Source organism: Bos taurus, chromosome 3, assembly GCF_002263795.3.
Source record: "Bos taurus isolate L1 Dominette 01449 registration number 42190680 breed Hereford chromosome 3, ARS-UCD2.0, whole genome shotgun sequence".
NCBI lineage: Eukaryota > Metazoa > Chordata > Mammalia > Artiodactyla > Bovidae > Bos > Bos taurus.
In genome coordinates this window covers 76,767,146-76,792,332 of record NC_037330.1, presented here as the reverse complement: position 1 = coordinate 76,792,332, position 25,187 = coordinate 76,767,146, and the positions used below count along the sequence as shown (strand labels likewise).

The window sequence follows — 25,187 nt, the reverse complement described above, 5'->3', positions numbered from 1 at the left end:
TCAGTCTTTTATTACCTGTAGTTGGTATCTATTAACAGTTGCTTCATACATTGGGCTGGCCAAAACCTTGTTTGGGCTTTTTGTAAGATGTTATGGAAAAACTTGAAAGAAAGTTTTGGCCAACTCAATACTTGGTTTTCTAGTTGCTTATGGAAGAATAAGTTAGAGACCAATTAATGATACAAATGTTTTTTTCATAATAAGCAAAAGTCAAAACTATTTTCAAATGTCTTATACATTCTGCATTTCCTCAGTACACATTTTGGGAGGTTTTCTGGAGAGATTAAAAACAGCTATTCTGTATATATTTCCCCCCTAGTTCTTAGAATATAAGATTCTTAGTTAATCTTGCTGCTGCTGCTAAGTCGCTTCAGTCGTGTCTGACTCTTTGCGACCCCATGGACTGCAGCCTACCAGGATCCTCCATCCATGGGATTTTCCAGGCAAGAGTACTGGAGTCGGGTGCCATTGTTAATAGAAAAGCTAAGTTAATTCTGAGTTAATAAAAAATTCTATAGTATAAAGTTGGTATACTTTATTATATTTAGAACTGTGAATTTTATTCCAGTGAACTGACTTTATTTCCTTAAATTTAGAGTTTAATGTTAAAACCACAATCCTTCCTTTTTCTTCTAGAAGTTTCAACAGTAATACCACATGCATACAACATGTGCTTTACCTTCAAAATCAAAGGGGGATATATCTGTTAGAGAGGTAACAGGCTGCATGGATATAAAATTCTGGAACTATTTTTAATTCTTCCAAACATGAGGTATAAATATCACCACTGATAGAAGAGAACAGAAAATATATTGTGAGATATGAGGACAGAGATTTGGAAGGAAAGGAGTTTTAATCAGCAGAAATTTTATTAAATTCAATATAAGAGGAAAGGATCTAGAAATTGAGCTTAGGCTTGCTAAGTTCAAGATTTAAATACATTACATTGCCTCTTTTAATTATCCTTACAACTTGGTTAAGTAAATGTTATTATTCATATTTTATGGATGAGGAAACTCAGAGTTTACACTTTACAAGGACAGAAAGCTAGTCAGTAGGAAATTCTTTGTACTTTCCACTACTGAATATAGATTAACTAGATAGTATATGAGAAGAGTGGATCAGTAAATGACAGCAATTAGCAGAAGCTAGTGGGAATGCTTGGTGGTGATAACTTTTGGCACCAGAAATAAAATTTCCTACATGTTCCAACAGATTTGCTAGACCATTTCATATCCTCTTCCCTGAAATTTGCAACATCTTCCCCAAAATGCTTTACTTTCAAGGGCTGATTTTGATTCTTTTTTCCCAAGAAAGTAAAAGCATTAGAAGAAACTTTCTGTAAGCATTTAACATCAAAGCAACCCATCAATATTTGAAATTAAAGACTCTTTTTTTCCCCCTGATACAATGTTATCTGTCCACATTCCAGTCAAAGGCTAAGCATTCTACTTGTGTAATGTATCCTGTATGCTTTCACATATTCAATGATTGCTTCTGAAGACATTAATGTTTTCTTTTCTCATTAATTTTTTTCTTTATACTCGACCAAATATTTTCAACCAGTATGTACAATCAGAAGCTTTCTTTCATAACTAAAAATAGTTTAATAAGACACACACTACAAATAAGTTTAACAAGAAATTGCTCACAATTTTGTTTTGGTTCCTTCCCTTCTGCTCAAAGCAACTGAGAGGACTATATTTTTTCCTATAATCTCTTCTAGTGCTATAATTCTAGGTGTTTCTAGTATTAATTTCTAATATTTATAGAGTGCCTATTCTATGCTAGATACTGTGCTAAACATTTCTCTCATGCATTATTATATTTAATGCTCACAACATCCTAACAGACATGTACTATTATAATCTTTATCATACAGATAAGAGAAAACTGGGATTTAGAGAATTTAAATAACTTGTCTGCAGTTACCTAGTAAATAGCACAGTAGGATCCAAATCTGACTTCAGAGTTCACATTATTAAAGTGTTACATCATGTACTCTTTAACCTCAATTGAATGCACACTAATGGAGATGAAAGTTTACTATGTCTTTATAGTATTTATATACTTAATATCAATAAATACAAAATTAAATTGTTACAAAACCCACAATAGTTTTTATCACAATACACAACATAATTCATACTAGTACACATCTTTAAACAAATTTTTGAGTCTACAAACACCTTGGGAAGAATTCTAATTTGGTTCAATATTTTTAGCTAAGGTTTCTGGGAAAAAGATATATTATTTTCTGTTCCTATTTTTAATAAAAATATTAATCTCAAATGGAACATTGTCATTTTACTGTATGACATTACACTGAGAAATCAAAACAGTCATTGAACAATAAGTGTCTATTACATCCCAGTCAGTATGTATATCTTTACACTTACCAAATAGATATTAAATAATCTTCAGAAAAATTTGGAAGAAAAATTGCTTCAAGTTTGTACTGTTAGTCAAGTAGAAATTTGGAGAACCTTCTATTAAGATGACAGGAACTTACACTTGGGATTTTCTTCCGTGAAATAATAAAGCCAATATGATACCAGTTTGACATTTTATTTATACAAAGTATTTAGGGCACTGATTCTCAAAGTTGGCTGAATATTGGATTCACCTGGAGAGTTTAAAAAATACTGAGGCCTATATGCTATTCGTTAAAATTTTGATTTAATCAATATAAGGTAGGGCCTGAGCATTTTTTATTTTAAAACTCTCCTGATGCTTCTAATATGCACCAATTTAAAAAACACTAGCTTAGAGAACTGTTTCATCATTAAAAAGGCTAGTCTTCAGTAGGAATGAATCCTCATGACTTGATTTCAGGGAGTGTACTGTTATTTTAAGTATATAATAGGTATATTTTCCTTGATTAGAAAATATTTTAGGGGAAGAGGTTTTCTGTTTTATTCATCATTTTCTCCTCACATCTTGAAGAATGAAAGGCATATAGCAGTTGCTAAATAAATATCTTTTAAATGAACATATGACTGCCTTCTACTTCTTTCATATTTCTACCTTCTTGTAGATTCATGACAATTAGAATGCAAAAGATGTTTACTGGAAAAAAATGAATGACTGAAGCAGTTGGGGTAAACATTAAAGGCAAACCAAAGTCTTATATATACATATTTTTAAAACACATAGATACATAAATAGATCAAAAGTAGAAAAAGAATATATAAGAGTGCAATATTTAGTAGATGAAAATTAATTCACCAAGTTTCCAAATAGTCTTCACATTCTTACACTTAGAAACAAAAGTAATTATAAACAACTAAAACATCTAGTTCTTTAAGTAACATCAATAAGCATGTGCAGATAAGTTTTTTTTTTTAAACAGAATTACAGCTTAATCTTGATGAGCAAATGTCAGTTTTCAAAATTCAAGTAAATACAGTTTTAGCACACATCATGATAACTTTTCCAGATAGCTGTATAAAAAACAAAAGATCATTTCTGGTTAAAATATCTGGTATCATCTACTGTTATTTGCTCTCAGTTAAGGTCTACTAGTTTCTTAGCAGCTTCACAATGATAAAAACTATTTGGCACCTCCTTATATAATGTTTTATTGAAAAAAAAAATACCTTATTAATAAATACTTCTTTTATAGTACCTGAATTCTTACATATGGCTTCACTTACCAAAGTTCTAGAAGTAGTACATAATTTTCAATTCAATTAGTATCTTAAACTACGAAACTTTGGTTTTCTTAAAAATAGCATTGGTTGCTTGATTGTAGGTTTGTCACCGAAAAGTGCTGCTTCACTTTCAGAGGTTGGAAATCTTTTCTGATATATTAAGGGATATTCCTTCTGAAACTTAAAAATGGGGTGAAGAATTAGAAGATATTTAACATTATTAACCAAGCTGAAGCCACTGGTCAAGATTTTATAAGAATTCAGTGCTTTTCTCAAACATGTATTTGATAAGTATCCTTTTACTTTATCCTTGCTTCTCCCTCCACTTTCTCACATGGGAAAGGTATCTTGTAATATTTCTTGGAGCCCAGTTAGCATTAATGCTCTAGGATTCTCTTCTGGTATTAATTCTCCTAAATTCCAGATGTTCTTTCTTCTCACTGGTAACACCATGAAGGTCACTGGGATCTACTTGGTATATTTCATATTTCTTCAAGTGTCTCAGATCTGGAATTGGACATGCTAGAATCATGTGGCTACAGTGCTTTGATATAGAGCCAAAATTCTAAATGGCAATGATGAGTCACTAAAATTTACATATTATAATCTAAAGTTTATAATTATTTTCCTAAAGCAATCCATGCTATAAATACAAAATACTTGACATAAAGGAGAGTATATGTTATTATTGTTATTATTAATTTCAGGACAGAGTAAAACCAAGCAGGTAGAAATACATAAGTTATACATATATAATCTTTAAAATTCAAAATATTAAAATAAGAAATTAGATTCTAAATGCTTTTAAGTAACAAACAGCAATAACATATTAGAAATATCTATGATTAGGAAATTATTCAATCTCTTACCTGTTTTATTTTTCTCCTTTTCTCCTTTAGAGGCAAACTCTTATTTTTAATAATATTCTCTAAAAGTTCTGCAATTGCAGCTTGAGAGGTAGAAACTTTCTGTTCATCAAACTCCTGAGCACTGATCTGCTTACAGTATGAATATGTTGGCAAAGGAGCAATCACTCCATCTCCAGGATTTTTAATCTGTAAAGAACAAAATGATACAGTCAAATCTATTAATTCAGGTCATGTTCCTATTTGGTAAATAATTCTTTCAATGGAATTTTGTTCATATTATGTTGCCACCAAACATTTAACACTTTAAGAAAACTGTATTATGCAGCAGAGAAGCAATAAGTCAGTAGGGTCTCACTCCCAGTCCTACAATCTACTACAGCTTTATAACCATCAGCAAGTGATTTAAACTTGTCTTGATTTGTCTCATCCATAAAATGGGGATGTACATAAGATATTAATAATGTAAAATCATCATTAGTACCATTAGCCATGGATTTTATTCTTTTAACCGTGAAACAGTAACAACATGATGTTTTAATTCATCTTAAAACACTGCTGCTGCTGCTGCTGCTAAGTCGCTTCAGTCGTGTCCGACTCTGTGCAACCCCATAGATGGCAGCCCACCAGGCTCCTCTGTCCATGGGATTCTCCAGGCAAGAACACTGGAGTGGGTTGCCATTTCCTTCTCCAGTGCATGAAAGTGAAAAGTCAAAGTGAAGTCGCTCAGTCGCTTAAAACACTAATGTTCTGAAATAGTGAAAAGTGTTCTACAATTTTTGAGGTGTAAGAATATGGGCAGGGTCTCTAACATCTGTAGACAAGAGAAAGAAATTGTAGAGGATAGTTATAATCATGGTAAGTTATGGCAACATTAGAATGATATGCATAGGAAGAAACATGAGTATATATGCTGGGCAGTCAAAGACTGAATAGAACTGATGTGTTGCTTTTGGCTGCTTAGATTCCTTTTCTCCTTCCCATTCTACCCCCAACTATCCTTACTTTTTTTTGAATAACAGATTATTCTCTAATCTATGTAGAGTCACTCAGAGTATGGCCCTCTTTCCAACTCAATCACCCTCAACCACTTAAAAAATGTGCATTTAACCTAGACTGGGCCAATATGAGTCCATACCAATAACTTTTCAAATCAAAGGTGAAGGAATGGCTCTTTTCCCCCATGGAATGAAAAGAGCTTCAATGGACCATAGGGCTTCCCTCATAGCTCACTTGGTAAAGAATCTGCCTGCAATGCAGGAGACCCCAGTTTGATTCCTGGGTCAGGAAGATAAACTGGAGAAGGGATAGGCTACCCACTGCAGTATTCTTGGGCTTCCCTTATGGCTCAGCTGGTAAAGAATCCACCTGCAATGTGGGAGACCTGGGTTTGATCCCTGGTTTGGGAAGATCCCCTGGAGAAGGGAAAGGCTACCCGCTCCAGTATTCTGGCCTGGAGAATTCCATGGACTATATAGTCCATGGGGTCACAAAGAGTGAGACACGACTGAATGACTTTAACTTTAATCAAACATATTCCATCATGTGAAGGAGCCAGTTTTTAACTATAAGACTGAAATGGAAATAAGGGATGAAGGGATGGAAAAGAGTCCTCTGGCTATTTGAATCTCCATATTCTGTCTATATTCCTGACTTTTGGAGGTTATTTACGTGAGCTGAAATAGTTTCCCTTTTTGATAAGGCTAGTTTGAGATGATTTGACATTTGCAACAGACTAATGCAAAGAATTTTAAGACTTACAATACATACATGGCCCTTTCTTAAGTAGTCAAGATGTTTCTCTACTGCAGCCAGTAGGTAAGAAGGCACTTGAAGAATTTCCTGTTGATGGTCCATCAAGAAAGATACTAATCTTGCAGCAAGAAGCTCATCAAGATCTACTTCTTCAGCACAGCGTAACACACTCCGAGAAAAAGTGTGTATCATCTAGAAACATAATAAAAGACATGAATTTAAAAGCTTAAGGTTTTATATAAATTAGGTTATCAGTAAATTCTAGGTAGCATTATGCTAACAGATTGAGATAAAGTGATAAGCCAACTTCAGCTTTAAAAATGAGGACAATAACATAACATTAGGAAGAATAAAATGCCAATTCCTTTTGTTTTAGTACTTGTTAAGTAATTCCTTAATATAAATTCCAAATGACTACAGAAGACTTAGCTTTTTCTTTAACTTTGTCACGCTTTTATTAGTAAATACACAGATTCCATTAATACCATATAAATATGGTGCCCCTGAGTTGGGAATTTCCCCTGGAGAAGCCAGGAAGGGATAGGCTACCGACTCCAGTATTCTTGGGCTTGCCTGGTGGCTCAGATGGTAAAGAATCTGCCCGCAATGTGGGACACCTGGGTTAGGAAAGATCCCTTGGAGGAAGGCATGGCAACCCATTCCAGTATTCTTGCTTGGAGAATCGCCCTGGACAGAAGAGTCTGGCAAATTAAAGTCCCTAGGGTTGTAAAGAGTCAGACATGTCTAAGCACAGTACAGCACAAAGACTGTTAGAGAAGAGTGACTTAGTAAATTGATCCCACAAAAACACAAATAGAAGAATATATAACATATAAATACACGTGGTTACAAGGTTGGCACCATATATCTTTTGAAATTGGAAAATAGTTTTTAATGCTATTCCATCAGTCTTTAAAGACAACTTATGTATTTTTCAGTTCCATCATGATGATCTTCAAATCCTGGGATAAATTTTGGGTTTCAAAACTAATTTACTCTCATTTATATCCATATAAGCCACCAAATACAAGACACATACATGCATGCACTCTTGCACACACTATTTTCCAGTTTCAAAAGATATATGGTGCCAATCTTGTAACCACGTGTGTTTATATGTTATATATTCTATTTGTATTTTTGTGGGATTAATTTAATAAGGCACACATAAACACACACTTCATTCTAAAATAATTTGAATACAGAATTGTATTTTAGGTATTGTGCACATAATAGATGCTGAGCATATTTATTGAACTATTTTTGGTTTTATTTCTACATGTCTGGCAGGATTTTCCTATCTTCTACTAAGGTTCAGTCCTCAGATTTTTATTCTTTTTTTCCTCAGCTTTGTAGAGCTCATTTACTTCCATACCTTCAACTATCACTTTGCAAAACATGTACTTTCAGACCTGATCTTTTTTCACCAGGCTCATGTTTCCAACATGCTAGGATAAATTTCACTTGGATGTCCTATAACCTAACTGAAAAGTGTAAAATCAAAATTATCTTCTTTCTACTCATATCTCTCTAAATATCTTCCCCTACAAACTTCCTTATGCTTTTTAGTGGTGCCACAATCACTGAGAGTAATTCTTTCTCTTTATATTAGGTCTGTTATTATTAAAAAACTGTCCTGAGTGGAAGAATGGAACTTAGCTCCTGATTCCTTGCTACAAGAACATCCTGTAAATTGAAGCTGTGCTCTGAGGAAGTGGCAGTTCTTTATAGACAGAGAGAGAGACACAGAGATAAAGAGAGAAACAGAGGAACATATTAGAGGTACACTTTCAAGAGTTCATTTCCAATGGGGATCTGCATATGAATGCCTCATCCCTCATCTTCATATGGAGCCCAAGACTATTTCACAGAAGTTCTTCCAACTTCCTGCTTACAGTGACAAGCCATCCTAATTCACACAATACATCAAATACAACTTTTCCACTCCCAGAGTATCTGAAACACTCTGACTTACTACACATGAATTTCCCATTAATTCTCTATTTCAAGGGTTACAGTGCCCTTCAGCTTTCAGTAGTGCCTATATCTATCTCCTCTTCTTTCCCCACCAAACAGAATTGGCATGAGGCAATATAATATGGTCTGACAGTCTGACTCATTCTAACATAGAATGAATGAAGAGGCAAAGTCCTCAGACAATACAAAGATCAAGATGTGAAAGTATAAAAGACTGGGCACAAAGGATTAATGTGCATTCTGCTGCACATTAGGGAAGGTTAGACTTTCAAGTCTTTTAAACTCAAGAATCTAGGATTTCAAGACCATGACATCACTTGAATAGTATTCTTAGTTTGGTTTTCTAACTTTTTTTTTCTGCTGGGGATGGGGGAATGGTGGTGGTGGTGGTAGTGGTTTATGATTCAGACTTATTCTTTCCTTAAGAATCAACTTACCAGTGATCTTGTACCCATTGCATCATGAAGTTGGGGCATATCAACATTTTGACTCATTCGAGAAATCATGCGCATTAAAAGCTGAAGCTTTCTACGATTTGGTGGGGGAAGTAACAAACAACATAACTGCAGTGCATCGATGGCAACCCTCTCTAAATGAGGTTGCAGCAAACCTAGGAAAGCAAAGTCACCCCCCAGAAAAAAAAAATCATCAATGACACTAGTTGTTTTAATACTACCATCATATAGTTATATAAGGAAGGCAAAATAATATTTTAATATTATGTTTAACTATTCCATGAAATTTACACATTCTTCAAAAACATGGTAAGATACTCATTATTTTCTTCATAACCCATTGGATTATGAAGGACTGAAAATCTTTCACCAATTATAAACAGTGACTCAGAATAAATGAAATTTAAGGCAAAGAAAAGGAGTGCTTTAGGTAAGTAGAATAAATCTTAGTTATGCCATGACAAGTCTTATACAACAAGAATTTTTTCTTTTGGAGGAAAAAATTAAGCAATTTCAGAGAAGAAAAGCCAGGTAAGCAAAACTGGGTTAGTAAACACTAAAAATTAATATTACATGCATTGAAAGCATCAACCTTACTTTGTGTGCCAGTCAACATAGAAGAAGCTGGAGGTAAAGAGTTTTCTGAAAGTTCTATTGTGCTTTTGCAGAGTCTTTTATTGATTGTGGTACTAGACTCTCCGAGTTCACCTTCCATAGCTGTTTGCACACTGGTGCTGCCTTGTTCAAGATTTGGTTTCATGATAATTTCAGCCACTGGCATATTAATATAACTATTCCTTCTTGTACTACTTCTTAAAAGTAAACTCTGAGATCTACAAAGCTGTTTCGGTTTGCACTTTCCATTATATAACTCCTCTTGGTCTTGAGTGGTCAAAGTAGAGGTTCTCTTATAACCAACAGAGAATGGCTTTTGAATACCTTCCTCTGAATGAAGATTCATCAGGGATTCCTGTTTGGTCTCAGACCCTAAAGATTGCATATTATTTTGTCCTTCTATGTTCAGAACAGATTGATGGAAGACACTGGAGACCTCTTTACTTGAACTCCCTGGTAAATCTACAATTCCTTCTAATGAATAGCACCTTGGTTTGATGTTAGAGGATAGAACATGCATTCTACTTAAGCCTATTAAATTATAGCAACTTCCTCCTATTATGTCATTAGCACTGGCTCTTCTGTTTTTAAAATTAACTAGCTGCATTTTCTTATCATATTTTTCTTGAAATCCTTGATCACTTATCTGGAGTCTCTCAGTAGTATCTGATTCTTCTTTTGTTTTGTCTTTATGAAGAAGACTGAGAAGAAGACACTCAGTTGATTTGAAGGAATTCAGATTGTTTAAATGAAGAATTTTTGAAGACTGTGGATCATCTTGGATTTTATGTATCCCTCTGGGTCTATCTGAAACTGTGACGTAGCCACAAACAACTACCAGGAAATGAAACAAAAATTAAGATGCAACTGTATGATAGTGGACAAAAATAAAACAAAAACAATAGCAATATTAAAAAAATAAAGCATCACTATAGTACATATTGTTAGTATAGTACAAATAGCAGCTGCTTAATTCAGAAGCCACTTAAATAGGACACATGCAACATTCAGTTACAAAGTGCAAGACTAGAGGTTTTCCAACTTGTGATGAAAATAATTTTAAAATTTATTTCAACAATCTAATTAAATGGATTGAGTCAAATACATTAAAAATATCTACTTTCAGTCTACAAGTATTAGAAAGCTCTTAATTATAAGACAACTGTAGTTTAAGAAAACATATATATGATTTTTCTCTCAGATACCTGGTACATAGCTCCTAAAACCCAAGGAATTTCCAGAGTGATTGGAGCCTTTTATCCTTCACAATGAGCCTATTTGAGCATGCTTCAGTTTACGCTAATGAGCTGACTTAGGGCTGGCCTGAGTAAAGTTGAGTAAAGAATCTACCTGCAATACAGGAGACCAGGGTTCGATTCCTGGGTTGGGAAGATCCCCTGAAGAAGGAAATGGCAACCCACTCCAGTATTCTTATCTGGAGAACCCCATGGAGAGAGAAGTCTGGCAGGCTACAGTCTATGGGGTTGTAAGAGTCGGACATTACTTAACTACTAAACCACCACCAGTGCTGGCCTTGCTTAGAAGGTTGGAATTTTAGTCCTAACTTAAGGAGACCTGAGTTTGATCCCTGGGTTGGGAAGATTTCCTGGAGAAGGGAATGGCTACCCATTCCAGTATCCTGGCCTGGAGAATTCCATGGACTGTATAGTTCATAGGGTCACAAAGAGTTGGACATGACTGAGCAACTTTCACTTCACTTGACTCTGGTGTTTCCCAGGTGGCACTAAGTGGTAAAGAACCCACCTGCCAATGTAGAAGACTTAAGAGAAATGGGTTCAATCCCTGGGTCGGGAACATTCCCTGGAGAAGGGCATGGCAACTCACTCCAGTATTCTTGCCTGGAGAATCCAATGGACAGAGGAGCTGGGCAGGCTAAAGCCCACAGTGTCACAAGAGTCAGACACGACTGAAGTGACTTAGCATGCACACATGCATATCTCCCTGGAGGGGGTGGTAGGGTGGTTGGTGGTGGTGATGGAGATCAAACTTAATCAACAATGACCAATGATTTAATCAACCATGTCTATGTAGTGAAACCTCAAATTAAAATGGAAACAACACAGCTATGGGAGCTTACCAGTTGGTAAATACATGGACAAACTTGAGAGAGTGACATTTCTGAAGAGAACATAGAAGCTCTGCACAGCCCTTACCCCCCTTTCTTGCCCTATAACTCTCTTCTACTTGGCTACTCCTGACTTATATACTTTATAATAAACTGGTGATCATTAGGTAAAGCACTTTCCAGAGTTCTGAAAACTATCACAGTGAATTATTAAACCTCAGGGGGGTTGTGGGAATCCCTGGGTTTGATAATTAGCCAGGGAGAAGGGCTATTAAACCTGAGGACCCCATTTGCAGCTCCTGTATGAAGTGAGGACAGTCTTGATGAACTGAGTCCTTAATCTGTGGGGTCTAAGCTAGTCCTGGGTAGTTAGTATCCAAGTTGAAAAACTTTGCCCTCAACTTTTGGGGTCTGGGTTAACTGGGTAGTTTCAGAAATGAACTGAATTGCAAGACATTATTGGTGTAGAGAATTGGTGTTAGAATGGTATATTTGAATGACTGGAAAACATAACAGCAACCAGAATATTTCTGAGTTTTAAAATAATTAATAGCCTGTCACTTTCATATGTATCTTTTTTCATACAGATCTTTTAAATTATGGGGGACTTGGAAACCAGTAAAATAAATTAAATAATAAGGAAAAATCTATACATACCCAAAATGTTCACAAATAATTCATAATATTCAAAGGTAAGTAGAGGTTCAGGGAGATCTAGAAAATAATCTGCAATTGTTCTGAATACATCTCGCTCAAATCCAATATAAGTTGGATTATTCATATCATTACTTCTTGGCCCTAAGTGGAAGGCAAAAAAAAGTGAAACATATTTCTTTTAAATATAATTTTTAAAGATACTTATAAAAAGCCTAAAGCCTGTATTTATTTCATGAAGGATCTATGCTTAACAACAAATTCTGTCATAATTCAAAAATTTAAAAGGTTGTGCATATCTCATGCCTTCTCACTATCTTTTCACTAGAAATCACTTCACTTATTAATATTTTGCTTAGTTTTAATATTTATATGACTGAAAAATTTGAAATATATTTTAAAAGCATCGGGGAAGTTTATTTTAATGGAATTTTATCACAATTCATTTTATATAGCACAGAATATTTAGATATTGCAAATAACTTTTTCAAATTGTCTTTTGCAAATTTATATTTTCATGATTAAATTTTGCCTGATATAAAGCATACTCTGAATGAATTTAAATACTGTCATTACATTGCTGTTCAATTAGCTTAACATTATTGAAATAATTATGCCTACTTATTGGTATTTTCCTCAGGAAATTCTGATCTCATGTTATAGGTGAAGAAACTGAAGCTCAGAGCCACTTGCTCAAGAGGCAAGAGACTTTGATGGCAAAGCTAAAATTAGAACTCAGAGGTCTGTAAGAGCAAGTCATAGGACCTTGAGACTCAACAGCATTTAAAGTGTGGTCCATGGACTACATAATCAGAAACATCAGTGTGCCTATTAAAAGCATAATCTCTTCTATACAGTACAGAATCTATCAGAATTCCAATGCAGCTAGGAATTATTGATCTAGAAATTTTTGCTATTTGTTTACTAATTTAGTAGCTTCCAAATATTGATCTGGGCATCTTTACTAGAAGAATCTTCTGAGATATGATTTAAAAAAAAAATCCTGACATATTCAATCAGTTGAACCTGAATTTTTGGTGAGTATCTCTAGTGACTGTGATATGCACTAAGATTTGAGAGTTACTCTACTATCTTTCAAGGTAACACACACATATACACACTTAATAGTTTAAAGGCTAATGATGGCTTTATGTGGAACAAAACAGTTTTTATAAGGAGGATATGAGATATATTCTTAATATGTAGAATAAAAATTTTGATAATCATTACAAGTTTTTTAAGATAGAAAATTCTTTACTGGAATTAAACATATAAAATTTACAGTTAGAGAATCTAGGTTTGAATATATAGCTCCTCATGTATTAGAAAAAAGGCAAAGTTTTCTTTTCTAGAAAAAAATTGGGAATAGTATCTTGATCACTGATTCTTGTATGTCATAGGATTACTGTGCAGGAATAAATAACAAACATGTTAAATCAAAGTCTTAATATTGCCTCTGGCTAGACATATTGTTGTTAAACTGGAATCCAGTAAGTTGCATCTTTGGTATCACTTATGCATAACATGGACTGGGAAGCAAAAGAAACAAAACCTTAAAGATGAGGTATCAGAGAAATCCCTGGAATATTTGAGTTACTATCTATGAGGCAAGGTATGAGAGAGAAAGGCAGGTAGGCAGGGGAAGGTAGAAAGAGAATTTCAAAAATCTTATGTTTCTGTTCAAGATCTTTACCTTGATTTGATAAATAAAATTTTTCTGTATCTAATATTATTTACTTTATTGCTATTCTGTTATTTTGTCATATTGACACCCAGTGGACAATAAGGGAATATATACTTATTTTGAACATTAATAAAATACAAATTTTATAAGACCTAGAAAATTACTTCTGTAATGTAATTATTAAAATATAATTTTACTTTTGATGATGTGTGCATACACCTCTGTACACATTTTTAAAACTGACTTTTGAGAGCAATTAGTGTTTTGTACTTGAACAGGGCCTTAAATTATAAAAATCAATCATCATTGACCAGTATGGGAAAAGCTTGAAGAACAAAACATTAAAAAATTATCTAATTTAGTGAAGATCATTCTTTTTGATAAACATAAAAGTTTCATTAATATATTCTATGGAGAAGAAGCGTATCATGAAACATCTGAATGCTGAAGCTCTGTACAATGGCCAGGGGAATGAAGTGGGTTTTATAGACTTCATTTCTAATTGAAGCTTTATATTTACAAGCTGCTTTACTTATAAGTTGTGACCAACCTAGATAGCATATTCAAAAGCAGAGACATTACTTTGCCAACAAAGGTTCGTCTAGTCAAGGCTATGGTTTTTCCTGTGCTCATGTATGGATGTGAGAGTTGGATTGTGAAGAAGGCTGAGCGCCGAAAAATTGATGCTTTTGAACTGTGGTGTTGGAGAAGACTCTTGAGAGTCCCCTGGACTGCAAGGAGATCCAACCAGTCCATTCTGAAGGAGATCAGCCCTGGAATTTCTTTGGAAGGAATGATGCTAAAGCTTAAACTCCAGTACTTTGGCCACCTCTTGTGAAGAGTTGACTCACTGGAAAAGACTGTGATGCTGGGAGGGATTGGGGGCAGGAGGAGAAGGGGACGACAGAGGATGAGACAGCTGGATGGCATCACTGACTTGATGGACGTGAGTCTGGGTGAACTCCGGGAGTTGGTGATGGACAGGGAGGCCTGGCGTGCTGCGATTCACGGGGTCGCAAAGAGTCAGACACGACTGAGCAACTGAACTGAACTTACTTATAAGTTGCTATTTGAATCCCCTGGACTCATGAGACAATTGATGTTGATTATATCTAAAAATCATTTTTGAGATCTTCTAGCCTGTGAATTTATGATCTATGAAAACTGAGTCATAAATGATTAGCTTGGATTATAAAATCATTATCTGCAGAGAAAAAGTGCTCTATAACCCAATCCATATGTAATGAAATGTAATCAGTTCTACTAGATCTTCATTTAAACATCAACAGAAATGATATAGTTCAATTTTATCATGACTTTCATGAATTAAAATAATCCCTTGGCTCTTATTAAATACTATCAATATAATACATACACATATCACACATATACCGTTTGTTTACTTACAATTTGCTAGGCACTTCATGGCAGATAGTACCCAGTGAGGAAGATCATCTACACAAAAATTAATATCATTTAATTATATAATTCTTGTAATAGTATATTTAAAACTTCACACTTGCTACATAATTATACATATATTTATATATATGTATATGTACTACCAGAATTAAAATTGATTACATATTTAATAATATATAGGGCCATATAGTATTTTAAAATACAAGTTTAAAAGTTAGCTATGCTTCTTGAATATTACTGATTTGAGTGAAACCTATGACAGAAAAAGCTATATTTTATTAATTATATTTTATAAAATATAAAAATTATATAAAATATATTAATATATAAATCTATTAATAAAATATAATTGATTAAAATACATTTTACTATTAAGGTGATTTCAAAGCAAGGCTTGCTTAAAATCTTTCAACTGCTACTAAGTGAAATATGATGCATAAGTGTTACAGTTTTTTGACACAAACACAAAAACCACACATACATTTCACTTGAAAAGTTAATAATCATAAATAGAAAGCTTAGATGAGAGCATACACTCAAGTTATTTCAGGTAATGAAAGATGGGACCGATCCAAAGCTGGATGCATATACAACATAGCTCCTAGTTTTCAGCATTTACTTTTTGTTCTTATGATTAAAATCTCAAAAGTTCTTGCCCACAGAAAGAATCTCAAAGTAATGCATGTCAGTTAATTCTACAGCCAGCAACTGATTATTAGGAAAAAAGAAAAGAGCCAACATTTTGAGTAAATTTATTAATACACTTCCTATAATGTAAATTTTCCAATGCAACTGGCTTGATTTCCCTGATTTTCTTTATATTTGAAACCAATACATTATATAAAATACATACAATATAAAGCCAGTATTCTTTTAAATATGGTTCTTAAGTTTGGACTTACTTTGTTTTGTGTTACTTTGGTTTTGCATGTGTCTTGACCCCTTTAAATCTGTATGTAACTTGTCATGTAAGCTCCAGAAAGGAATGGACCATTTTTCTCTTAATCATCACTAATCTTTAGCACAATGCCCAGCACATTGTAGGTCCTCAATAAAATGTGGTTAAACAATAGTTTCAACTATATTTGCATACTCTTTGGATGCTTACTCTGCCATTAAAAAAATTCATGCAAGAATCCACCTTAAGAGCTAAAGCAATAGTGTGAATAATATTCATTTAAAAATTATTTCGAAATGATTACCAAAGCACCTCTGATTAAACAGTAGTCTCCCTGATGTTCTCTCAGTTGAAGCATTCTACTTTATGTATTTTGGTCTTTCTTTATCCTCACTATAGCTGCAGCCTTTTTCAGCAAGTTTAAAATGATTCCAACTTCTTTTATTGATACCAACCTGATTTGTCTTGCAGTATAACTACTCCGTGTTTACTTGTATTGGTCATGTTGTACATTATATACTGAGGAATTACTTGTTTGGGATTTATGACTTCTTCTAGGGAGGATACACCTAGAACGGTTTGCAGGCTAAATAGAAGAAAGAATACAAGCTTTTTTTTTTCTCCATAAAATAGGTGGAATAGAAATACGAGAGTATGAATAGAAAACAGACAAAGCTTTCAGAATATTTTTCTTAAATCGAACCTCTAAGGCTTATATTTAGTATCTACTTTAAAGTATATTTATCTTTATAACCTTTGAAGGATACCAACATAGACCCCAAACTATAGCTACAACTTTGAGTCAAAGAAAAAGCAAATCATAGTCAAACCATTCTACTTCTCCTATACCAGAACAATAAATACAAAAGTATTTATTAAGAAACACATGTACAGGTGAAATCCTAAGTATTGAGAATTAATCTGCTCTTCTTCAACTGAGCATCTTGATGAAAATAACAAAATAATATCCTTAACACCCCCAGGAACTTGGTCATAGCTTAGTTTTAGCTTACTAGATCAGAATAACATATCTCCAAACTTCTTCAACATCTTTCTGGCTTATTTCTCTGTTTTCAGCTAAATTTTCTTGATCTTCCTCGATTATTTCACAGTTCATTTTCTCTGAATTTTCCTGAAAAAAGAATTACTTTGGTTTAATATGATATGCTCAAATTTTAGAAATAATGAAATGATACTACTTCTAATATTTAGTAATTCTATTAGTATCAGTCTACTGTGGAGCTGTAAAGGTGTCACTTGAAGAAATAATACAATATTTGGGGCTTCCCAGGTGGCACTAGTTGTAAAGAAACTGCCTGCCAATGCAGGAGACTTAAGAGACCCCTGGATTGGGGAGATCTCCTGGAGAAGGAAATGGCAACCCACTCCAGTATTCTTCCCTGGAGAATCTCACAGACAGAGGAGCCTGGTGGACTATAGTCCATGAGGTTGCAAAGAGTTGGATATGAGTGAAGCAATTTAGCACTTGGCATGTGCCGTAATAGAGCTTTTGGTTTTGTATCTGCCCCCACTACTGTCAAATTAATTTAAAATACGTGCTTAAATTATACAAATAGTATTTCAAGTATGTCTCACTATAATTTTTATTATTATTTGAGTTCCAAACAAATTTACATGTATACACTTAGAATATAATATAGCTAAGTGATTCCAAGCATTGGCTTCAAATCTTAAAGAATCATTTACTTTTAATTATTCTATTGATATTATTAAGCACACAGTAATTATATTTAAACAGGTGATTAGTAAAAAAGATGTTTTTACCTGAGAGAAATGTAGTCCATGTTTTTTAGGGGTTCTTCGAGATAAGTTTCGCAATTTAAAAATACTATCTTTATCTTTGGAAAAATTCTCTATGTTGTTTTTTCTCAATTCTGGATGCCTTCGTGGAAGAGTTTTAAGTGGAGAACTTGTAGGAAATCTGGTTTAAGAATATGCAATTAAATAATGTGAGATAATGAACTTTTAGTGCCTATTTATCTTAGTGCCTATTTATCTTTTGAATTGTGGTTCTGGGAGAAGACTCTTTAGAGTGCCTTGGATTGCAAGGAGATCAAAAAAGTCAATCCTAAAGAAAATCAACCCTGAATATTCACTGGAAGGACTGATGCTGAAGCTGAAGCTCCAATACTTTGGCCACCTGATGCGAAGAGCTGATTCACTGGAAAAGACCCTGGTGCTGGGAAAGATTGGGAGTGGGTGCTGGTGGGGAGTGGGACAGAGGATGAGACAGTTGGATAGCATCACTAACTCAATGGACATGAGCTTGAGCAAAATCTGGGAGACGGTGAAGGACAGGGAAGCCTGGCGTGCTGCAGTTCACGGGTCTCAAAGAGTTGGACGTGACTTAGCAACTGACCAACAACAAAAATCTTAAAAATAACTCAAAAACACTGGGTTTAATTTATCAAGGAATGAATATTCTACATAAATTAATTTTCTCATTAAGCCTTTAAATTTTTTTAATAGTTTCCTGATATCATGAGTAAACTGTATATTTTAACTTTATTCCTGTATAATTCAGGGTTATTATTAGGACTAATTCTTTAGGAGAGGTATGACTTACATACAAAACAGTTCTAGAAAGTTACATTTTCTAAATTTCTCTTATTAGTTATCTAATTTGTATATATTTTCTGTCCTTTGTGACTTCAATTTTCAGAACTCTGTTGTTCCTTTTGATTATAATGCTTTTCCTCCCTTCAATTTAATATAAAATATTTCAAAGATACAAACAAATACAGGGTGTTTTTATAAAATAACATCCACATAGGTGACCATCAACAAATGCAACTGTTAACATTTTAACAAGACTTCTTAAACCAATTCATAGTTTTATTATCACTGTAAAAGGCCTAGAGGTAGAGAGATTAAGAGTTTCAGAGATTAAGAGATACAGAATTTCAGGTAAGAGAGAACAACAGTCTAATGAAAAAAATATCATGAAGACAAGCAGACAGATCAGAGCGTACTGAGGCAGCATGATATACATGGTTTGATAATTACCTCATATTTAAAGAGAAGGGAAAGAATGAAAGCAACTACAGGAAAGATTGCCATTCATTCAGATATGGACGACTGAAGTGACTCAGCAATAGCAAAAAACAAAAATGGATATAAGAGGTCAAAAGTTAGCTTAGGAGATGGTAGTGATTTTTCATATGCTATATGATATGTGAAGTGCCTGTCTAACAGGCAAAAAGTGAGTCCTAAAGCTCAGGAGCGATATTTGGGTTGGAGACTTGAAAGTCATTAAGACATGGCGTGAAAGCAGAGACATAGTAGGAGACTGTCCAGGGAGAGAGGTGAAGTATAGACAAGCCTAGGACCTTGAGGACAGTAAAAGCTAAAGGATGAGTGCAGCAGAGAAACTCAAATGGTGACTGATGAGTAGCACAGAGAGGAAGGATTTACAGAGTTTTATACAAAGTATTTATATATTTGTTACTGTAGTTTACTTGTGTGACATAAACCATCTTTGACACAAAGGCAAAAATCTATTTCTACATTTCATTTGAAAAGTACTAATTTTGTAGAGTAAAAAACCACGTGTATTAGAATCCAAAGATCTAATTTAAGGGATATATAATCAAGAACTCTGGGTGCATGAGAGAAAACTCAATTATGCAGACCCAATTATGCAGGAGTCAGAAAGGTCTCCTGACTTCAAGGTGGGCTACAATATAGATGACATGAGAAGAAATGTATTCACTAGTCTGATGAATGTGTACATGAGCATATTTCAGACTGAAGGAATAAGATTTGCTGATGCATGGTCTCCACCTTTTCACCTGTAAAAATGAGTTAATATCTACCCTGTTTAGCTATTCTAGGGATTAAATAAGGAAAACATATAACTCATAAAGTAAGGCTGCTAGTACATGATAAATGCTTATTTTTTTTTTCAAATTGTGTTATATTTCTTTTTTTAGTTATTATATAAGCTTGCTATTATTTATCTCATCATATGTATTCTTAGATTGTATAGATTATATGTCTATTGAAGGGAAGAACCTGTGAGAATTTATAATTCTTAAATCTATGAAACTAAATGTTGATAATGTTCTGTCCTTCACATGTTACAGAGCTTTCAGAAGATGTTAAAGTTACAGTATCTCCTCCTTTCCTCACAACTTTATTATATATACTATTTATCATTATAAGGTTTGAATTGTGCAGGAATTAGTTTTAAAGGACTTTAACTTCTAAGTGGTTTCAATTGAACTAAGAGCAATAGTTTTCTAAAGAAAATATTACTTCTTCTAAAGAGGCTGCTGTTTTAGTAACCATATAATAGAAGCAGAGTGAAACTTTATGGTTAAGTAATTCAGTTTTGCAGTTATTTCTTTGTTTAATACCTGAATAGCTGACTGTTGTCATCAAGATTTTCTGTCCCCCATTTGCCTTTGATATCTTCAATTACATGATTCTTAAGAAATTTTCTCAATAGCTGGATAGTCTGTTGCCTTGTAACTTCAGGACCAAAATTGCTATTAGTTCTTAATAGGTCATAAAGCCAGTCCACTGCTTCTCCTGCTGTAAAACAGTTGCCATATTTTTTGAAGTGTTGCCTATGTTTTCTTAGGGGCATTCCCACCCGAAAAGATGTGGTAATTTCATTCCACTGCAAAATGAAAAAAAAAAAAAATTAAAAATCCACTCATTCCTTTCACATATTATCAAATCATTGAAATTCATGAAGAAATCACTTGTCTTATTTGTGCTAAAATCTTTTTACATCTCATACTAATTTCTTATTATTAGTTACAGTGTTACAAGAATATTTTTATGTGATGGTTTTTGACTAAAAGTACTTCATTGGCTGATTGGCTTACTTAGGAAACCTAAGAATAATGGAGAACTGTAATGGACCTGCTTTTAGTCCTCAACAGAGAAAGCATTTATTCCTGTTTCTACAACTTCAACTAATATTAATGATATGATAGTAGCATTTGTGTCAGACATTATGCATTGCATTCATTACTTCACTTTAATTCTCACAATTCAATGAATGGGTACTATTATTATCCCATTTTCAGATATGGATTATGAAGTACTGAGATATTTAATAACTTGACCAAGGTCACACAGCTGAAAACTCTAGAACCTGCACTCATAACTAAGCAGGCCAAACAAAACTTATGGCAGGCAGTAGTTTTACTGGTAAAATACCTCTAGTATTAAAAAAAGTTTATATATTTACTAGTGAAGATTCCAATAATGAACATAACAGATGGAGTAAATTAAAATTTAAGTCTATTATTTGTTTGACACTGTGATATATTTATATTTTAAAAAGATAATCACACTCTCAGAAATCTTTTTCAAATTACCCAACCTTTTGGGTTTGTGGCAGGTCTAAGAGTGGTGGTATAGAAGGTGGTGGTGATAAACATTTTTTTTTGGAATACAACTGCTTTACAACCTTGTGTCAGTTTCTCTGTACAGTGAAGTGAATCAGCTATGTGTATGCATATATGTCTTCCCTCCTGGACTTTCCTCCCACCTGTCCCCTATACCACCCATCTAGATCAACACAGCACCAAGCTGAGCTCCCTGTGTTATACAGCAGGTTCCCATTAGCTATCTATTTTACACATGGTAGTTGGGTTTCCCAGGTGGCTCAGTGGTAAAAGAATCCGCCTGCCAATGCAGGAGATGCAAGTTCAATCCCTGGGTCGGGAAGATCCCCTGGAGGAGGAAATGGCAACGTACTCCAGTATTCTTGCCTTGACAAAGCCTAAAGGGTTAGACATGACTGAGCACGCCCACGTGTATAATATACATATATATATATGTTAATCCTAATTTCCCAATTCTTCCTACCCTCCCTTTGTCCACACCTCCATTCTCTATGTCTGTGTCTCTATTCCTGCGCCAGAAATAGGCTTCCTCTGTATCATTTTTTCTAGATTCTACACATATGGGTTAATATAATAATATTTGTTTTTCTCACAGACAGCTCATAGAGCTCAATATCAAAAAACAAACAACCCAAGTCAAAACATGGGTGGAAAGCCTAAAAAGACATTTCTTCAAAGAAGACATACAGATGGCCAATAAACACATGAAAATATGCTCAGTGAAAATGGGCTTCCCTTGTGGCTCAGGTGGTAAACAATCTGCCTGCAATGTAGGAGACCCAGGTTCAAACCCTGGGGCGGGAAGATCCCCTGGAGAAGAATACATAGAGATGGCCCATGAACACATGAAAATATGCTCAACTTTACTAATTATTAGAGAAATGCAAATCAAAACTACAATAAGGTATCACCTCAAACCATCAGAATGGCCATCATCAAAAAAATCTACAAACAATAAATGCAGGTGAAGGTGTGGAGAAAAGGAAACCTCTTGTACTGTTGGTGGAAATATAAACTGATACAGCCAAGTGGAGAACAGTATGGAGATTCCTTCAAAAACTAAAAATAAAACTACCGTATTACCCAGCAATCTCACCATTGGGCAGATGCCCTGAGAAAACCATAATTCAAAATGACACATGTACTCCAATATTCATTGCCACACTATATTCAATAGCCAGGACATGGAAACAACCCAAATGTTCCATGACAGATGAAAGAATAAATAAGATGTGGTACATAGATAAAACAGAACGTATAGCTTTTTAATTGAAAAAAATCCTACATTAGAGGTGAAGAAATCTGATCTGTAAGTCCAACTATGTTAGTACTTGCTATCCTACCACTTCTCTAACCTATGTGGTCCCAACATCATAGCACAAAATTTAAGAGCTGAAAGAAAACACAATAACTGTATTCTTTTCTTTATACACCTCCAGATTTCATATATTATTCAAGAAACTTACACTGAGCTGCAGTTTCTACGGGGGAGCCTGGTGGGCTGCTGTCTATGGGGTCGCACTGAGTCGGATACGACTAAAGTGACTTAGCAGCAGCAGCAGCAGCAGCAGCATTCTACAGATAACAACACACTTTCACCTACAGTAACATCTACTCTGGACAACTCTCAGCTCTACTTTACCAGTGGGGAAACTGATGCTTACACAAGTGATCCTCCTAATGTCACATAACCAGTGGCACAGTATCCTCGTGGATTGATGATCCAAATACACAAGACGCTGTGTGCAAGTACAAATCCTGTGACTACAAACAGTGGCTCCTGATGGGTACTTAAAATATTCTGAGTTTTAGCTGTTAGAAATAGCTGTTATTGAGTTGTATTCAGTCGATACATCCTGTATTTAATTCCACAAGACTGGCAAAATTAAGCTGTTACAATCTGATCCTACAAAACACTGGAACACGTTCTGCTGCTGCTAAGTCGCTTCAGTCGTGTCCGACTCTGTGCGACCCCATAGACGGCAGCTCGCTAGGCTCCTCTGTCCCTGGGATTCTCCAGGCAAGAATACTGGAGCGGGTTGCCATTTCCTTCTCCAATGCATGAAAGTGAAAAGTGAAAGTGAAGTCGCTCAGTCATGCCCGACTCTTAGCGACCCCATGGACTGCAGCCTACCAGGCTCCTCCGTCCATGGGATTTTCCAGGCAAAAGTACTGTCGTGGGTTGCCATTGCCTTCCCCTAAAATCCTGTTGGGGGTAGGAAATATGGCGTGAGGAGCGTCTAAACTCAGACTAATCTAAGTCATTCCAGGGGACGCCGAAAACACCAAGAACAGAGTCACTTAAGAAGTTGGGTCGATGCGCCTACCCCAGGAACCTGGAGCAAAGAAAGGAGGAGGGCAGACTCTCAAAGGAGGGGGACAATCGTGTCCTGCAAAGATCCGCGATACTCGAGAACTCCCCTCATCCTCCTCTTCAGCGATCTCCTGGGCTCTGGCGCCCATCCCTCCGCCCTAGGAAAAACTATGAACCTTCTCACGTAAAACCGGCCATCACCCCGCTGGCCAGTCTCGTCGTTCGCGCTGTCTTACCAGCTTAGTGGCCCGATAAGGGCCTGGAGGCACATCCCGATTCTCCATTCCGCCCACCAGGCCCACGGGTCCCTCAGCGCCCAGTGCCCGGCATGGAAGCGGAAGGCGACCCTCAGACCCCGATTCCCGGGCGGTGACACAGCTCCCCACAACCGTCGACCCCGCCGTTGATTTGAATACAGCCGAGGGCTGCGCTGATTGGCTGAGCTGCCTGGCCACGTGACGCACCGCCCTGGCCCAGCCGCAGGGGGCGTGGGCTGTGGACTCGCTCCAGGCTGCGGCGCAGGCGGGCCTGTCTGAGGAAAGCTGATCTTCTCCCTCCCAGCGGGGTGAGACGGTCTCCTTACCTCACCTGGCTTCTCTGAAGTTGCTTGTCTGTCTTGCGGTCGTTGGCGAGGCGGAGTCATGCTTCCACACTCAGAACTGGTGAGGCGGTTTATTCCCCTACAGGATGTTTGGAGCCCAGCATTTGGCTTAAAGGAATTTGAAATTTGAAAAGAAAAAAACGAACAAACACAAGCCTTTTCTGCCTGGTCCCGCAGGGTCTCAAGCATTTGGTTAGCAAGAGAAACAAACCTGGGGCGTAGCTTTCGCGCGACTGACTGCTTGGTTTTGGTTTTAGGAAGCTTCCTGGGTATAAGGGACCACAATTCCATCCTCCCCAGTGCTGAAATGTAAGTTAACCCCCCTTCCCCCGGTTAATTGGGTAGTAAAATGGAGCTTAGTAGTTTTCCATCAGTATACTACTTGTGACAGGTGATGCAAAACTTGCCAAATTGCTTCCCTTAAAATCTATCTCATCAGACGAGAATCCTGGCTTTATTTAAATCATGGATATACAGAAACTAAAGTTCCCAGCACTTGCTCAGAATCTCAGGTCCTGCTGGCAGATCTCAGACTTCTTACTGTAATAAACGTTCTATCCCCAGTTTGAAACTGTTTTGGTGGTGGGAGTCCCTTAGTTCAGACACTGAGAAATTACCTGAGTGAATTGAAGCCGTGGAAGAATTAATTTGGAAATTAAACAACAATTTGAAAGGATGGACTATAGTAAAAACGAGTGGTAAGAGAAAATTTTATAGGGAGAACACGATGGTGTGATCACTCAACCTAGAGCCAGACATCCTGGAATGTGAAGTTAAGTGGGCCTTAGAAAGCATCACTACAAACAAAGCTAGTGGAGGTGAC

The 25,187-nt window shown here is 35.6% G+C and overlaps 1 protein-coding gene and 1 long non-coding RNA gene across 6 annotated transcripts in view; one reads left to right on the top strand and one right to left on the bottom strand.

Annotated features, from left to right (window-relative positions):
- Window positions 1-6,494, top strand: part of LOC132344893 (uncharacterized) — a 34,100-nt gene extending 27,606 nt beyond the window's left edge. Inside the window, exon 3 of the long non-coding RNA XR_009493960.1 lies at window positions 6,331-6,494. This is a non-coding gene — a long non-coding RNA (uncharacterized lncRNA). The remainder of the gene's footprint in view (window positions 1-6,330) is intronic.
- Window positions 835-24,185, bottom strand: DEPDC1 (DEP domain containing 1). 5 transcript variants are annotated; one of them, XM_059885114.1, is made up of 13 exons: window positions 24,000-24,184; window positions 20,445-20,710; window positions 17,851-18,007; window positions 17,079-17,197; window positions 16,521-16,651; window positions 15,153-15,200; window positions 12,065-12,205; window positions 9,304-10,155; window positions 8,689-8,861; window positions 6,281-6,466; window positions 4,523-4,708; window positions 3,657-3,833; window positions 835-3,443 (listed from the first exon to the last, which is right to left on the bottom strand). In XM_059885114.1, the coding sequence occupies exons 1-12, from the start codon at window positions 24,045-24,047 to the stop codon at window positions 3,693-3,695; spliced, it is 2,448 nt and encodes an 815-aa protein (XP_059741097.1). In that variant the 5' UTR covers window positions 24,048-24,184; the 3' UTR covers window positions 835-3,443; window positions 3,657-3,692. The 5 variants fall into 5 exon arrangements, with proteins under 5 accessions (XP_059741097.1, XP_015320650.2, XP_024845883.1 ...); XM_015465164.3 differs by having other exon boundaries at window positions 835-3,833; window positions 24,000-24,183; XM_024990115.2 differs by having other exon boundaries at window positions 835-3,833; window positions 6,290-6,466; window positions 24,000-24,183.
- Window positions 24,186-25,187: the final 1,002 nt, after the last annotated feature.

Coding starts and splice junctions, on each gene's coding strand:
- DEPDC1 (XM_059885114.1), bottom strand. CDS start 24,047: ATGGAGAATCGGGATGTGCCTCCAGGCCCTTATCGGGCCACTAAGCTG. Junction 10,156..12,064: donor ATTATTTGTGAACATTTTGG/GTATGTATAGAT, acceptor ATTTCCTGGTAG/TTGTTTGTGGCTACGTCACA. Junction 8,862..9,303: donor TATGTTGACTGGCACACAAA/GTAAGGTTGATG, acceptor TTGCTTTCCTAG/GTTTGCTGCAACCTCATTTA.